Consider the following 17,578-nt stretch of genomic DNA (forward strand, 5'->3'; position numbering starts at 1 on the left):
AATCTGAATTTGCCTTATAACCAGATTCCTGGCTAATTCGTAGGCACATTAAAATTTAAGAAAAACAGATACATCTCACTTGTGTATTTTCCAAATATTTCCCTCTTCTCTTTCTTCCTTTCCTTTTCCTTCATACTGATGAGATTCAAGGCTTCCTAGCCTATGATCTGTGGATGGATTTTAGGGCTTTGTGAACCCCTCAACATTTTATGTGTATTTATATCAGTACATTTTTCTGGGGTTGAGGATTCCTAACTTTCACTAGCTTCTCAAAGGGGATCATGAATCTATAATAGAAATAAGAGTCCCTGATCTAGAAAGTAATGATTAGTTCTACAGTACAATGTTCTACATCTTCTAATTAGTTGTACAATGTGCCTAATTGTACACATTAATTGTACTTAAAACACCTCCCTCTCTGTAGCTGTTTCGGTCTTTCTCTTCTTTCTATGACGACTATAGGATTATAACGGGGCTTATAAAAACTTATAGGCAAAGAGACTAAGTCACATATTTCAGTGTAGAAAACAGCTCCACTGAATTTCTGTACCTTCCATTCCAAATAGCTGTCTTAAAACACAGCTGTTGCCATTTTCCTTTCCCTACTGTATTCAAAGAAGAAATACAGTAAAGCCTCAAGGCTCAGAATTGGGTAAATTTACTTTCAGGAAACTGGGTAAATTTACTTTCAGGAAAGCAATCCTGCAAGAGGATTGCTTAATCCACTGCTGGTTGCCCTGTCCATCCTGACTAAGCATTTACGGTCTCAGGAAGGGACGTGAAATGAGACCAGAGGGGCACGAGGCGTGGCGTGCATCTCACAGCCTCAGTCACTGGGTCCCTGTTGTTGAGGGGACTCTCTGGCTTGCACACAGGAGCATAGCTTATCCGTCTCAGTTTCTATAAGCTTAAAGGCTAGCAGGACCAGAACCGGGTAGATCAGAAGGACAATTCCTTTACACAAGGAAGACACCAACTTCTAGGCTGTACTGTTTACTAGATGACTATCTCTAGCCAGTAAGTACTTTGTGTTTTAAAAATTGCGATTATTTGCAGCTGAATAATTGGAGTTGGCTTACGTCGGTTTTCCAGATGGCCAAAATGATAAAGTTGATCCCATTCTATGATTTCTGCACATGTAAACTGTTAGAAAAACAATCCTTAGGACACTCGGTTAATCTTTCTTATGAGATTGTCGTCACATGGAGGGTGACCTTCATCCAGGCACCTCCTTGGGCGCCCCACTGTGCCTAGCACACAGCAGGTGCTCAATATTTGCTCATTTGAAATGATTCTCATCTGTGGATGTAAATGTTCAGTGCTGTTAAAATCCTTCTTGCACATTCAGATTTCCAAACAAGAATCTGAAGATGAATTACTGCCGCAACCCTGATGGGGAACCCCGCCCATGGTGTTTCACCACCGATCCCAGCAAACGCTGGGAATTCTGTGACATCCCGAGATGTAGTAAGTATGCTCATACCCAGTCCTCAGGGATCTTTACCTGTTCTTCTCTTGGAATCAAGAGTGCTGTGCCTGAGTGCGATGCCTGAAAATTGCCCTATAAATTCCATGGGATGTGATTACTCTTTTTTTTTCTATTTTATTTTTATTATTTATTTTTATTTTTATTTTTACATCTTTATTGGAGTATAATTGCATTACAATGGTGTGTTAGTTTCTGCTTTATAACAAAGTGAATCAGTTATACATATACATATGTTCCCATATCTGATTACTCTTTTAAAACAATTTATTGGATACTGTAGGTAATTGATCAGAGTATCTAGTTACTATGGGGTTTTCTTGGTCCCGTATCAGAGACTTCTGCCTTTTTTGAGTACAGATGAATGTAGGCTTTTGGGAGCCATCTCTGACCCTTATGGTTCTCTAGTGCTAAAGGCAAATCAGACCCACGCCTTCTGGTACATGGGTTTCATTATCAATCAGAGTTCTTTTTAATTGTAAGCAAAGAGGTGTCTCTGGATGTCCAGTTTTTCAGTATGCTCCACTTGGGAGGGAGCAACAGGAGAAGAGAGGTCGGGGGAGAAGATGAAATGGTAGAGACCTCGCAGGAATGAGTTGGAAACAACAATTTTATAATATTTTCCTTCTATGAGAATTTGAAGCAAGGCACTGAACAAGGGCATCTGAGACTGTTAAAAAGGACTTAGCAGGCCGTGAGGGCCGGCTTCCTGTTCTTCGCTCTGATGGTCATCCTCCAGGATGCTGGAGTGCCTCGGTACTCTCCTTCTTTATGAGCATCAGTTTCTCTTTCTGTAATCTTCTTTTTTTTCTTGAGACTTTCTTTTTTTTTTTTTAATTGAAGTATAGTTGATTTACAATATTGTGTTAGTTTTGGGTGTACAGCAAAGTGATTTGGTTATAGATATATATATACATATATATATATTCTTTTTCACCCGATTCTTTTCCAGTATAGTTTATTACAAGATATTGAATATAGTTCCATGTGTTATACAGTAAATTTTTGTTTACCTGTTTTATATATGGCAGTGTGTCTTAAGAATTTCTTGACTTCTCACTGCTTACCATTTTCCTTGGAGACACTATTTTCTTTCTTCCCATGGACTCTCTCTGCTGTTTGGCTTTGCGGAATATTGGGGGTCAGCCAGTTATGTTTACTTAATGAATAACTGATTCTTCATAAAGGAAGTCAGATTGTTGGTACACGTGCAGATTTGGGGTGGGATGTGACACATGTTGATCCTTAGCGTGTGTGATGAGCTGAGAATATAGAGAAAACAGAATATAGAAAGAAGCATCTATTCCAAGGGTCTTGTCCCTGAAGGAGCTCCTCATGAGATGGTCTTGGAAACATCGATTCTACCACATCAACTTCTTCTGAAATACAATAAAAAATTTTCAAATGCCAATATCTTGGAGAATGAGTGGAAAAGAAGACAGGCTGACGCTCCCTGCATCCATCCATTCCCCCATAATATCCATCTGTGAATCCTTTACTTAGAAAACATTCATTGTCATGTATTTTTCCCATTTAAGCAACACCGCCACCATCTTCTGGGCCAAGATATCAGTGTCTGAAGGGAAGAGGCGAAAACTATGGAGGGACAGTGGCTGTCACCGTATCTGGGTACACCTGTCAACGCTGGGGTGAGCAGACACCTCACAGGCACAACAGGACCCCAGAAAACTTTCCCTGCAGGTGAGTCTGCTCTGGTCTCTTCCTGGTCGGCTGGATGGAAAGTGAAATCCCATTGACTTTGCCTCGGTGTCAGTGACAATAGAAACCTAGGCTTACAGCATTTGGGAATGAAAACTGGCCAAGTCACATGCAAGGGAAGTGAAATTTAGCACTGATTTTCCTAGAACACTGGTTCTCAAAATGTGGTTTCCCAGGCCAGCGGCATCAGCATTATCAGGAAATTTGTTAGAAACGCAAATTCTTGGACCTTATTGTAGATCTACTAAATCGGTAACCTCGGAGTGGGTTTCAGCAACGTTTTGACATTTGTACTAAATGTACAGTCAGGCTCGAGAACATTTAAATTCCAGGGCTATGACATACACTTTTGGAGGCAAGGCAGTGTAGAAAATACCCATTGTGTTTCCAGCATACAGCACAGTGCCCAAAGCTGTGGGAAAAGACCTATTTTGCTTCATTAGACACAACCAAGGAATATATTTCAATCATTCACCCAAGAGAAGCATCTGTGCCATAATTCTCTGGAATCCTGCTCTGCTTAAGTTCCCACCCATTATTCAGTTTGTATAATTCTAGAGAATTAGCTGGATACATAGCCAACATCACTATTAACAAGCACGTGTGCACTTTGTTATTTCTTTAGCCTTTTTGGAAAACCAAACTCACAGTCACTTCTTTTTCAGAAATTTGGAAGAAAACTATTGTCGTAACCCTGATGGAGAAACAGGTCCATGGTGCTATACAACCAACAGTGAAGTGAGGTGGGAATACTGCACGATACCATCCTGTGAGTCCTCTCCATTATCCACGGAGCATTTGGATGCCCCAGGTAAGCAAGGGCAATGAGCACTTACTGAAAGCTCCAATGCACTCTGTATTTTTCTACTCCAGTAGTAGCACAATGTACAGTAGCTTTGTTTACAGTTTCATTGTGTTGTGGTCAGAGAACATGCCTTATGATTTCATTAATTTTCAATGTGTTGAGGCTTGTTTTGTGGTTCAGAATAAGGTCCTCTTGGTGACTGTTTCACATGCAGAATCTGGCTTCTGCTATTGTTGGGTAGAGTGTCCTACAAAAGCCAATTAGGTCAAGTTGGTTAGTATTGTTTAGCTCTTCTGAATCTTTACTGATTTTCTGTCTCCTGTTCTATCACTTACTGAGAAATGAATGGTGACGTTTCCAGCTTCAGCTGTTCCTTTCAGTTTTGTGTTTGCTTTATATATTCTGGAGCTCTTTGTCAGGCACAGACACACTTAGAATTGTTGTCTTTTTGGAGAAACGACCCCTTTATCATTATGTAATATCTCTCCTTATCTCTAGAAATAGCCTTTGTTCTAAAGTCTACTTTCGCTAAAATGAATACAGCCATAAGAGCTCTATTTTTACTAGCGTTTGGATGATATATCTTTTTTTTTTTTTTTGCGGTATGTGGGCCTCTCACCACTGTGGCCTCTCCCGTTGCGGAGCACAGGCTCCGGACGCACAGGCTCAGCGGCCATGGCTCACGGGCCCAGCCGCTCCACGGCATGTGGGATCTTCCCGGACCGGGGCACGAACCTGTGTCCCCTGCATCGGCAGGCGGACTCCCAACCACTGCGCCACCAGGGAAGCCCAACAGTGGCTTTTTTTTTTTCCTTTTTTTTTTTTTTTTGGTGTGTCTTGTAATTTTTAATCAAATGCTGGATATATACGTAGAGGAACAATAACTCTTGAAGCAAATATAATTTACACTTTGAAATGGGCACCCTTTTCTTTTATTAGTATGTCATGTGGATAATTGAATTGATATAATTAACAGATAAAAGGAATTTGGGTTTTGTTGCTGCTTTTACCTTAAGTGAACCACAGGTTTCAAATCCCTGCAGTGATGGGGTGCAATCACTTTGTGCTTAGAGTAGGGTATGGGGTGCTGAAGAGTTTTCTCAGTATCCCTAATCCCTTCTCAATTTTTAGCAATCACTGCATGCCTGCACCACAGAGAGGGGTCACGCCACACTTCTAACCTGACCCTTGTGATAGACTACTGTTTCTTGTTACTCACTGCTAAGATTTTGGTGGAGGTAGGCGTTCTCTATCTTCCTGGTTTACCCTCAGCCTTAGATAGACTCTGTGCACCTGGGCTTTGAAGGTAACGTTTCTCAGTATCCTTGCCCCTTCTTCCCATGGAGCTAAACTCTAACTTGTATGTGGAGTGAGTCTTGGGTGGAAGAGTAGCAGACTTCTGTTTTGTGTTGGTGAAGTATCCTGGCACAAAAGAATTTTCTGCCCCTCCTCCAGGGTAATAAGATTTTCCCCCTACACCTCCCCGAGAAGCAGTAGATCTTTGCCTTAGTCCTGGATGCAGGACCATTTCCTGCCCCACTCCCCAGCAGCTTGAGGTTTTGGCTTTGTATAAGCAAAGAGTCTCGGGAAATGCACAAGGTTTTCATGTCTTCCTCACTGTCACCCTGTCATCACCTTCAGCCTACACCAATGAATGTGTCTCTTTCTGGAGACCTGCCCAGTTGTTCTCGTGATCTCCCAGTGGAGATCCATAGAAGAGAGCTTGCACACGAGTGCAATGTCCAATTATAAGCACTCTACCCTGCTTATTTTTTTCTGAGTTTTAAATTAAATATTTACCAAAAAGTTAGGTCCTTAAAGTTTTAGAACGTTATGGATCTATTGTTTTCTTTGCATGGCCATCTGCCTGCAAATATGTAAAAGAGAAGAGTGTTAATTCCCAGAGATGACTATTCTGTTTGTGTAATAATTATTTCACATATTTCTCTGTTCTAGTCATTATTTACTGATTTCTTCTATTTCAATTTCAGTACCACCTGAACAAACTCCTGTAGCCCAGGACTGCTACCAGGGTAATGGGCAGAGTTATCGAGGGACATCATCCACCACTGTCACAGGAAGGAAATGTCAATCTTGGTCATCGATGTCACCACACAGGCACCAGAAGACCCCAGAAACCTACCCAAATGCGTACGTCTTTGATTTTTAACCATTAGAGGAGCAACAGCCAACTTAAATTCCTGTTAAAAAGGGCCATGCTTTAAACAAATGTCTTAGGACCAAATTTCCTTTGGCTCCAGACTATGAGACAAGATATCTCAAGCAGCTTGCTTTTGAGCAAAATTTCTGAAAGAGAAGCTAGAGGCTGGCTGTCTTTCCTGAGTAGTTTTGCAGAAGCAGGGTGGGAGATATAGAGGGGCTGAGGTCATAGTAGTAAAAAGCTCAGAAGAACAAATGATCAAGAGCTTAGAAATAGCGTCATTCCACAGCACCTGCTAAAGATCAGTGTGGTCTTTCAACTATGGAATTGTATCATTTCATCCTCCAACTCCTGAAGAGGTTTTGTATTTGTCATTGAGTAATAAATATAAATATTTATCACCACCGGGTGATAAATATAAGTATTTTTCACCTGACCTCTATAGATACATTGGGTCCTGAGCACTAGTGGTCTAAAGGGATATGAGTTACCAGAACACTAGGAGCAAAAGAAAGAAGGCAGATTAGAGTCAGAAAGTATGCAGATACTGATAGGCAAAATGGACATACAGATGGACAAAAACTAGGTCTGGTCAGACCAGCTTTCCTGCGATAAATGGCTGTAAAACTTAAGGAAAAACTGTTTTCATATGATGGACAACAGGCAGCACAGGACTGAGACTTTTCAGAAAAGAAAATAAATTAGAATAAATTTACAAGTACCCTGGTTTTCTTCCTGGAGATACTTCCTGGACTGCAGTGCAAGGAGATGGAACCAAAGCAGACCACAACAGTCTTGCTAAACTGAGGAGACTGAGATTGGAGTTGGGGATTAGTGAGGCAGCTTGGATTTAGTAGGCTGGGTAATAATGAGGAAGGATCTGTGCAGAGAAGGAGCTCCAGAAATATGTATAGAGTTCTCCTTAAGTCTCTGGCTGAATATAAAGCTGCAAATGCACAGGGAGAGATTCCACTATGTTAGTGGGACAAAGAACAACTACCAGGGAACAGTGAGATAAACGGAGATTATAGAACTCACACAGCACTAGGAGGTTCTGTGTTTGCAGAGTTGGGATTCTTACTAGCCAGAGAGGAGAGACTTCATGGGACACCTTGGGCATTCAGTAAGGAATCCAGAAAAGTCACACTTTAGGAGTAGGATTAGTGTATTCCTGGAATAAAGGTTACTCTAGAAAAACACCCTAGCAAAACTTTAAAGCATTCCTAAAATGAACAAAATGATCTCCAAGTAAATTAACTGTCTGCCAGAAGAAAAGTCAACACTCTTGAGAGGAAAATAACAAAATCAAGCCACTCAGTAATGTGGTATCTACAATGTCTGGCAGAAATTTAAAAATTAGTAGACATGCAAAGATCATTAAATGTGATCCGTAATGAGGAGAAAAATCAGTCAATACAGACTCAGAAATGATGGAATTGGCAAACAAAAAATTCTGAAAGATATTATAATTGTGTTTAAGGATTTAAAGAAAAATAGGAACATAAAAGAATCAAATGGATAATCTAAAGAGAAAGGAAACTATAAAAGAGGCAAATGAAAAAGAGAGAACTAAATATATATATATTTAAGAACTAAATATATATATATATTTAATTATATATCTTAAATGAAAAATTCACTGGATGGCTTTACCATCAGGTAGACAATACAGAAGACATTACTGTTACAATTACATTACATTACATTACATTACATTACATTACAGTAGACATTACTGTTCTAATTTTCTTATTATTCATGATGCTGTATAATATTAATAAACGTTTGAATGTGGTAAGTTAGAGAGGGATATTGTAAATCCTAGAGTAACCACTGAAAATGAAAACTCAGAGGAATAGATAATAATAAGGATATTCAATTAATCCAAAAGAAAGAAGAAAAGGAGAGAAAAAGAGTAAAGAAGGCATGGTACAAACAGAACATAAATAGAATTATGTTAGACTTAAACCCAGCCATATCAATAAGTATATTAAATATAAAAAGGATAAAACAATGCAATTAGAAGGCAGAGATTGTCAAGTTGAATAAAAACCAAAGCCCAGTTGTGGTCTCTTTACAATACATGCCCTTTGAATATAAAGACATAAATAAGTTAAAAATCAAAGTATGGAAAATTAATACCATAAAAACACTACCATATGACCCAGAAATCCCACTACTGGGCATACACTCTGAGAAAACCATAATTCAAAAAGAGTCATGTACCACAATGCTCATTGCAGCTCTATTTACAATAGCCAGGACATGGAAGCAACCTAAGTGTCCATCATCGGGTGAATGGATAAAGAAGATGTGGCACATTTATACAATGGAATATTACTCAGCCATAAAAAGAAACGAAACTGAGTTATTTGTAGTGAGGTGGATGGAGCTAGAGTCTGTCATACAGAGTGAAGTAAGTCAGAAAGAGAAAAACAAATACTGTATGCTAAAACATATATATGGAATCTAAGAAAAAAACCAAAACAAAACAAAACAAAAAAACCGGTCATGAAGAACCTAGGGGTAAGATGGGAATAAAGACACAGACCTACTAGAGAATGGACTTGAGGATATGGGGAGAGGGAAGGGTAAGCTGGGACAAAGTGAGAGAATGGCATGGACATATATACACTACCAAACGTAAAACAGATAGCTAGTGGGAAGCAGCCGCATAGCACAGGGAGATCAGATCGGTGCTTTATGACCACCTAGAGGGGTGGGATAGGGAGGGTGGGAGGGAGGGAGACGCAAGAGGGAAGAGATATGGGAACAGATGTATATGTATAACTGATTCACTTTGTTATAAAGCAGAAACTAACACACCATTGTAAAGCAATTATACTCCAATAAAGATGTTACCAAAAAAAAAAAGAAACACTAATCAAAAGAAAGCTAGAATGGTTTCTAACATCAGACAGACAAGATAAATTTAGGATAAGAAATATACCAGAGATAAAAAGGCCGTTTTTGAAGTAAAAAGCGTTAACGATGCTAAATGTGTTGACCCTAATAACAGAGGTTCAGATGTATGAAGCAAAAACTGACAGAGCTAAAGAGAGAAATAGATGCGTCCACAATTACAGTTGGAGATTTTCTCACTTCTCTCTCATATAGTTAGTTAAACGTTCTCCCAAAACAATACAGTAGGACAAGTAGATGAAAGATTCAGAGAAGATACAGAAGTTTTGGAGGAAAATATGCACCAATATAACATATGCCCAACTGCAGAATACACATGCAAGTGCACATGGAACATTCACCAAGGTATATCATATGCTTGGCCTTGAAATAAGTCCCAATAAATTTAAAAGGATTAAAATAATATACAGGTGTCTTCTGAGCCAACAGAATTAAATGCGACAAAAATAATGAAAAGTTTAGGAAATTCTCAAATATTTGGAAATTAAAGAACACATTTCTAAATAACCCATGAGTCAAAAAAGAAATCGCAAAGGAATTCAGGAATCAGTGGTACTGGCAAAAAGATATACAAATGGAAAAAGGGAGAGTCTGGAAACAGACACACAACATGTATGGTCAGTTGATTTTCAATATACCTGGAGAAGCAATTCAATAGGAAAAGGAAATTTCCCCCCAAATTGTTCTGGAACAACTGAGTGTCCATAAAGGCAAAAAACCCAAAACCTTGACTCCTACCTGACATGTCAAATTCACTTGAGAAAACTCTTAGACCTGAAAGTAAAGGTTAAAACTAAAGCTGAAATTTAAAGCTTCTAGAAAAAAAAATGAGATTATTTTCACAGCCTTGGGGAAGGCAAACTGTTTTTGGATAGGATCCAGAAAACACTATAAAAATTATAATTTGGACTTTAATAAAATGAAAACTTTGCTCATCAAAAGTCACTGTTAAGAAAATAAACAAGTCAGGGACTGGGAGAAAAATAGTCTCAATCCATATACCTGACAAATGGCTCGCCTCTAGAATGTGTAAAGATCCCTTCCACCCACTAGTAAGAAGACAAACAACCTAATAAAAAGGGGCGAAAGACTTTAATAGACATTCCACAGGGAAAGATATACAAATGGTCCATAAGTACCTGAAAAAATGTTCAACATTTTAGCCATTACAGAAATAAGAATTATAACCACAATGAGATACTACTAAATACCCAATGGGAATGGCTGTTATTAAAAAGACAGAAAATAAGAAGTGTGCCCAGGCTGCGGAGCAGCTGCAGCCCTCACACATGTTGGTAGGAATGTAAAATGGAACAACCACTTTGGACACCAGTCCAACATTTTCTTATAAGGTTAAACGTGCATCTGCCTACAAACCTGCAATTCTATTTGTGAATACTCACGCAAGCAAAATGAAACATAAGCCCCCAAAAAGATCTACCAGAAAGTTCTTAGCAGCTTTATTCATAAAATAGCCCCAACCGGGAAAGCACTTCAGTGGCCATCAATAAGAACATGAATAATTGGTGAATAATTGGTGGGGTATTCATACCATGGAATACTATTCAGAAATAAAAAGGAACAAGCTACTGATACTCTCAAATAGCATGGATAAAGCTCAAAAACACTATCCTAAGGAGAGAAGCCACACACAAAAGGGTATATACTTGTATGAGTCCATTCATATGAAGTTCCAGAAAAGACAAAACTCATTTATGGTGAAAGAAATCAATAGTATTTGCATCTGGGGGGCAGCTGAGATTGATTGAGCAGTGACCCAAGGGAGGTTTCTGGGGCTGATGGAAATGTTCTCTATCGCACTGAGTGTGGGTTATACAGGTATGTGTGTTCATCAAAACTCGTCAAACTACCTTTAAAAAAAAGGAGCAGGAGTCTGTTTCACATGACAAGCTTTTTAACACATCCAGGGGCTCAGAAACCTGCTAATGGGCTTCCTCAAATTGTGGGCCTGGGTTTGAGACTGTCACTTGTCTATAGTATCCACAGACACAGTGTTGTTGCATTCCCATAATACGTGGTATGTTTCAAACTATCTCATAAGCCTCAGGCCACGGCTCTAAGCTGCAAAGGGGAGTCCAAGGCTGAGACTTCTGAGAGGCTGGGGTGAAGTTCTGGCCCTGGGGGTCCAAGTTGCCCAGTGAGCCCGAGGCTTCTCGTCTGCTATGTCCTTATCCAATTGTTTCTGATTCAGCTCCTGCAGACCCCGTGGTCTATCCAGACGTCGCCCTTCATCCCTTTGATCCCACTGTCCTTTAGTCACACGCCCTTCCCTCAGTCCCTGAGTGGCTCCAGCTAGAGGGGTCTGGGGTTCCTCCCCGTATGCCCCAGAATGCATCCTCTGGAATCCTCATCCTGCCTGGGAGCTAGTTTTCCAGGAAGGCTTCCAGAAGCCTTCTAAACCCCAAATCCACTTGATCTACCTATGATATTTACAGTAATATTACTGTCATGAGTTTTTGTTTCATTGTAAAATACAATGTGAGTAAATAGACTAAGAGAGCTGGCCTGGGAATATCAATATCATCTTGTATGTCAATATCATCTTGTATGTCTTTTCTGCCTTGGATAAATATGTTTTGGTTCCAATTTACGTAGCCCTATGTACTCACATAGTGAGAGAAAGCCAGAGATATCGATATATTTGTATGTGCCTTAAAAAAATCTAAAATACATGCTTCAAAATCCATATTGGTTATCCCTGGGGAATGTATTTAACATTCCCAGGGAAAGGAAGACATTCTGATACTTTCTCTTATACATTTATAAATGATCTGTTTTGATATGGAGCATATATTCCTTTTGATTTTTTAAAAACAAATTTATTTATTTATTTATTTTTGGCTGCACTGGGTCTTCACTGCTGCACGCGGGCTTTCTCTAGCGCATCGAGCAGGGGCTACTGCTCGTTGCGGTGCGCGGGCTTCTCACTGCGGTGGCTTCTCTTGTTTCAGAGCACGGGCTCTAGGCGCATGGGCTTCAGTAGTTGTGGTGTGTGGGCTCAGAAGTTGTGGCTTGCGGGCTCAGTAGTTGTGGCTTGCGGGCTGTAGAGCACAGGTTCAGTAGTTGTGGCGCACGGGCTTCATTGCTCCACGGCATGTGGGATCTTCCCAGACCAGGGCTTGAACCCGTGTCCCCTGCATTGGCAGGTGGATTCTTAACCACTGCACCACCAGGGAAGTTCCTTGATTTTTTTAAAATAAAAACTATAACCTATTTTTAATAACTTACCCACTTTGTAAGAAGTTGAGGACCATCTGTGCTTGTGACGTTATAATAATAATTGGTACCTTTGGTACCTTAATGGAAATATTTCAGTCACTTTGTTGTAACAAAATTCAGAGGGTGCTGGGGGCCCCCTGAAGATTCGCTCACCTCTCATGACCGATACTGTTGTGGAATTTACAGTGGCTTGACAGTAAACTACTGCCGAAATCCAGATGCTGACAAAAGCCCTTGGTGTTATACCACTGATCCGAGCGTCAGATGGGAGTTCTGTAACCTGAAGAAATGCTCAGAAACACAAGAGCAGGTCACAAGATTTCCGACTGTTGCCCAGGGTCCAAGTGCAGAGGATCCTTCTGAAGCAGGTAAGAAGTCTGTGGCCAGACATCTATATAGTTGGGTATCGGGATGATAAGAGATGGAAAATCTTTGGGATGCAGAGGCTTCATTGTTACAGGGAGCTGGAGTGCTGGCTGAGTCTGCGATATGGAAGGACGCCTCAGTGTATCACCTGGGGGAGCCAGAGCTGCTCTTGCTGGCATGATGGGGTAGGGTGTTTCTTTAGGATTTGAAAACTAGTTGGTTGTGAGGGATGGATACCATTTTGAGCCTGGGTGGACTGACAGGTTGATGATGGTGGCCGAGATGGGACATTCTAGAAAAGCAAGCCTCTGCCTTTTGCATGGAGAGATAGAAACGACTGATTTGGTTTTCAATGTACAGAGTTAGGAGGGCTAGGAGGACCGTCAATGATCACCTCCAACAAACACCTGGCGAAGCGGACATGTAGCTCCAAGGGTTTTGGGGCCTGAGGATAAGGATGTGGTTGTTACCTGAGGTGGGAGACATGAAAATCTCACAGTGCCCTCTGTTTCCCTGGCCCTTTGCCCGCGTGTAGCTCTAAGTGCTTAGCCCCTGGTCCTGTGGTTGTCAGGTGGCAGGAAGTACTCTGTACCGCTGCAGGGTAAGGAAACAGAGGGGGTTGAGTCTCCCCCTGCCCCGGAATGAAAACTCAGGGGTCCCATGGCTTGTCTGACCACTTTCAGATAATCCAAAATCAGACAGAAATGATTAAATGAGAACTTGGTTTCAAGTTGAGACCCCCTCTCCTTCCGGAGGTGGACTTGCCTCCTCCAAGATGCTGGAGAAACCTCACCTACTGCTCCCTACTGTACACCTGTATAGCTGCTGTACACACGGGGCCAGCTCATCTCTCCCCACTCTTTCTTGGTGAGACTCTGAGTGCCATGCTCCAGCTGGGGATCACTCCTGATAAGACCTCGCATGGCCTCACGTGATGCCCCACGCTTCGTGCGTGAGTAACTCACACACCCTGGTCCTGGCACACACTGGAGGCTGCCTAGCCCAGCCCTGCTCCTTGACCGGGAAGCCAGCTGGCCCAGCTTTTGCTTTGTGGATTTTCCAAGTGGCCATCAGAGCACTGGGCACTGGGTCCCCATATGTAACACTCATCAAGTTCTCTGAGGGGTTCTGCCGAATCCCCCAACCCCGAGGCTTGAGGTGAGGGATGAGTTCGGGGAAGGGGCCTCTAGTCATCTCTTTATTACCTCTTTCATCCCAGAAGGTGGGAACTCACGGCACAGCTCTGGCCAAAATAATATTTTTTATAAAATCCTTTTCAGTCCTCACTCTTTCTCTCCATCCTTGATGAGGTGTTCAAGAATCATCTAACAGTTCATGGTGGCATCTGTGTTACCACTCAGCTTGTTATAAAATTGATTATCTTAGTGTCCTGGCCAAACTTCCCATTCTACCATCTCGGCTTGTGATTATTTCTGAGCCAATCGCGTTTCTGGTAACTTGTCAAAATCAGCAGAGCTCACTGAAGTCTTCAGCACTCCTGTGTTCCGAAGGATGTGACCACAGTCTGTCCGGAGAGAAACCTAGCACTGCTGCATTTGTCCCTCGTCACCCGGGTCTGTGTAATGACAGGAGACCACCATTCTCTCTTCCCTACAGACTGCATATTCGGGACTGGGAAAGGATACCGGGGCAAGAAGGCGACCACGGTGGCCGGTGTCCCCTGCCAGGAGTGGGCTGCCCAGGAGCCCCACAAACACAGCATTTTCACTCCAGTGACAAACCCACGGGCAGGTTTGGAAAAAAACGTAAGCCACTTTGATTTGGACTCTATTTTGCCTTTTGTTGACCAGTCTTTGCAAACTGAATTGATCCTCTGTTACAGAAAGTCAGCCTGACTGAGCTTCGGTGTGGGGTGGAGAGGAAGATATGTGAGAGATTTCAGGGGACCAAACGTAGGATCTAACCGGCGTGGGAGGGAGAGTTAGCACGGGCAAGCCAACCTCCCTGCTTTTTATCACTTCCATGTGTGACATTTCCTGTCTGCTTTTGTTACTGGTTTATGGTTTCCAGTGATCAAAGATGACCTTCATGACATTGTAGTTGGATTTTTCTAGAAAAAGACTGGATGCATAATTAAGACTCCACTAGGATTTCCCCTAGTCCCACACATTCTCTGGGGTGGTTTCCTTTGGGGTATAGGTGTGTAGAGGGAAGGAAAAGGAAGACACAGTCTTTCCACAGCTGACCCACAGAGGGTGCCCAGGCCAGGGGAATAAGCAATTCTGAAGCAACAGCAAACAGGCGCCATCAAGCAGAAGACTGACATGAGCAAGGGACAAGACGAGCCATCCACGTCCACAGTCCTCTACAGCTGGGTCCCTACGGTCCCCACGGACACAGGCTGCTGAGGGGGGAGGCCCCTTTATAGAGTCTCTACCTCAAGACCCCTCAGGGTCTTCACCCCTTCCCCAGGGCAGTGGCCTCAAGGTTGGAGCTCCTTTTGAACGAGGAGAGTGACCGATGTCATTCTGTGAGTCAGAGGCTTGATAAACACCTGAAACGATAACTCTGCCTGCCTCCCCACCAAAGGAACACTAACCCTTCATCTTCTAAGGACAGCAGTGAAACCAGTGTCTGTGCCTCATGTGACATTCCCTGTCCTCTCCTGCCCCCGTGTGTGCCATCCCCATATGCCTGCCTCTTTTCCCAGTACTGCCGTAATCCTGATGGTGATGTCAATGGCCCCTGGTGCTACACGACAAATCCAAGAAAACTTTTTGACTACTGTGATGTCCCTCAGTGTGGTAAGCTTCTTTCTTTTTTGGAAGGAAATGACTTCTAAATAAGTGCAGCATCACCTGGTCTTAGATCTGCAAGACAAGAGTTTGGGCTGAGCGCTTCTGGGCAAGAGAGGGTCCCCTCCCCTTGGGAGCCCTCTGTTCATCCTGGGTCTCTTGAATCTGTCCTACTCGTGGCCCCCTCTGTTAGGCACCGCCCCCTCCTCTGACTCCGTAAATAAAATAAATGCAAAATCCTCCAAAAGAGCAAGTTCAGAGGTGATCTAATCAGCCTCCAGACAGTTCCACTGACCTCTCCAGTGTCTGGGGTGGGAGGCACGAAACACAAATTTAGAGTCACCCAGATAGGAAACTCTCTTTCAGCAGTTGAGAAGAAAGAAAGAAAGTACAAACAGCAGGAAACTGCTAAACATACGACATACATTGTAAACCTATAAACTGTCATCCTAAGAATTCAATGAAAAGTAACACAGCTCTTTACAAAGCCCCAACTTTCTTTATCCTAAGATGACTATGCATTAGCCATGGATTAGCCAGATAACTTAGAGGTAGCTTGCTGGGTTCTTTCCTCATTTCTCTGAGACTTTTCTAGGGAGCGAGAAGCTTGGATCAGGGAAAGGGGAGTTGACGTTAGTTCTGAAAACTCTGGGGTAACAAATCCATAGATAGATAGATAGATAGATAGATAGATAGAGGTAACAAATCCATAGATAGGTCTGGAGAACAATGTAAACCACTTTGATCAGGACCCTACTTTACTTTCCGCTGACCCATCTTTGCAAACACCATCTGTCCTGGTTCCTGCTGATCAGCCTGGACTTCTCTTTTGCACCATTTGATGGCATCTGCTTGTGTCTGCCACTTGGGGGTGGGGACAGGCTGGAGCAGAGAAGTTGCTGCTGCAAAGCCACTCAAGTCCACGTCCGGAGATGGTTTGGGAGGCAGTTTGGGGAAGGGGTTGGGAGCTCCGGAGCCACACTGTCGGGCTTGGATTTTGGGCCACTGCTGGGTAGAGCAGGGGGAGGAGGGAGAGGTCAGGGTGACAGGAAAGATTCTACTTGGTTGCTGTCCTTGTGCTCTCTGGACTCAGGGGGCATTTATAGCTGACTCGTTCTCCAGTGTGTGTTTGCTGTGCACAAGCTCTCTCGGTGACCCTCCATCTGAGAGCCCCTGGTGGGGATAGCGCCTCCCATTCCACTCCTCCCTGCCACCCTGCAGCTTTCTGGTACCCCGCAGCCTCCTACCGCACGGCCTCGCTATCCTGCACAGGCTGCCTATGTGGCACGATTGCCTTTAACTTGTATAGCTTGACAGTCCCGCCCCGGCCTCTACAGCTGTGCCTGGGATTCATGCACCTCTGATTCCCACTGAAGGGAAGTACAGTAACGTCCCAGGTGCAGCCCTTAGTCACCACCAGACGCTATCAGCTTCTCAAGTGTGAGGCAGGCCTGGGTATCCTTCCGCAGGAAATATGTCTCAAGATCAGACCACGTGGTCTGATAACGTGCCCACATCATGAGGAAGCGGGGACCTCACAGTCCGCTGGAACAGCCCTCTCTCCATCCGTTCTTCTGTCTTCCATCTCTAAGAACCTGATTCTTTTCCATCCTTGACTTGGGTAAGGATACCAGCATTGTAGAAGAGGCTACTTGCCTTGAAGTCTGCAGGTGGAGGTTTACCTTACACATCCCCAGGCATCTTTGGGGCCTCTGTTGAAGCTTCCAGTGCAACATCTTTTTACATACCCACCCATCAGAAGGTAAAGATTACAAACCTCAGCTGTTTCCTTCTTTCTAGTGCTTAGAGCAATGACTAGTACATGCCAGGCAATACGTATATATATTTGAATACATATTTACTGAATGAATAAATTCAGCAAATATGTATTCAAATAAATGAATGAAATCTCAAATCACAGTTCCTCCAACATGTCAGGTCAGTGCTTAAAAGGGTGACTATCCCAGGTTAAGGGTACTTTCTGTGTGTGTGCTTGTATGGCTTTCGATAAGTTTATTCAGATTTTTCAGAATATGAAATCTCTTTAAAGTACGACTTTGTATTTTTAGGTTATTTTCATTTTCTCTGTTTTTAAAAAAAATTTTTTATTGCTTATTCCTGGG

General features: G+C 42.6%; 1 protein-coding gene across 1 annotated transcript in view; it reads left to right on the plus strand.

The window, feature by feature from the left end:
* The window catches only part of PLG (plasminogen), a 42,704-nt gene that overhangs the window by 13,601 nt on the left and 11,525 nt on the right, over positions 1-17,578 (plus strand). The window contains exons 7-13 of the mRNA XM_082633509.1: positions 1,349-1,467; positions 3,025-3,187; positions 3,871-4,016; positions 6,002-6,161; positions 12,520-12,701; positions 14,317-14,465; positions 15,371-15,464. Coding sequence (XP_082489635.1) covers positions 1,349-1,467; positions 3,025-3,187; positions 3,871-4,016; positions 6,002-6,161; positions 12,520-12,701; positions 14,317-14,465; positions 15,371-15,464 — 1,013 coding nt within the window. The remainder of the gene's footprint in view (positions 1-1,348; positions 1,468-3,024; positions 3,188-3,870; positions 4,017-6,001; positions 6,162-12,519; positions 12,702-14,316; positions 14,466-15,370; positions 15,465-17,578) is intronic.

The sequence above is a fragment of the Mesoplodon mirus genome, assembly GCF_964341445.2.
Source record: "Mesoplodon mirus genome assembly, chromosome: 10".
In the NCBI taxonomy this organism is placed as follows: Eukaryota; Metazoa; Chordata; class Mammalia; order Artiodactyla; family Ziphiidae; genus Mesoplodon; species Mesoplodon mirus.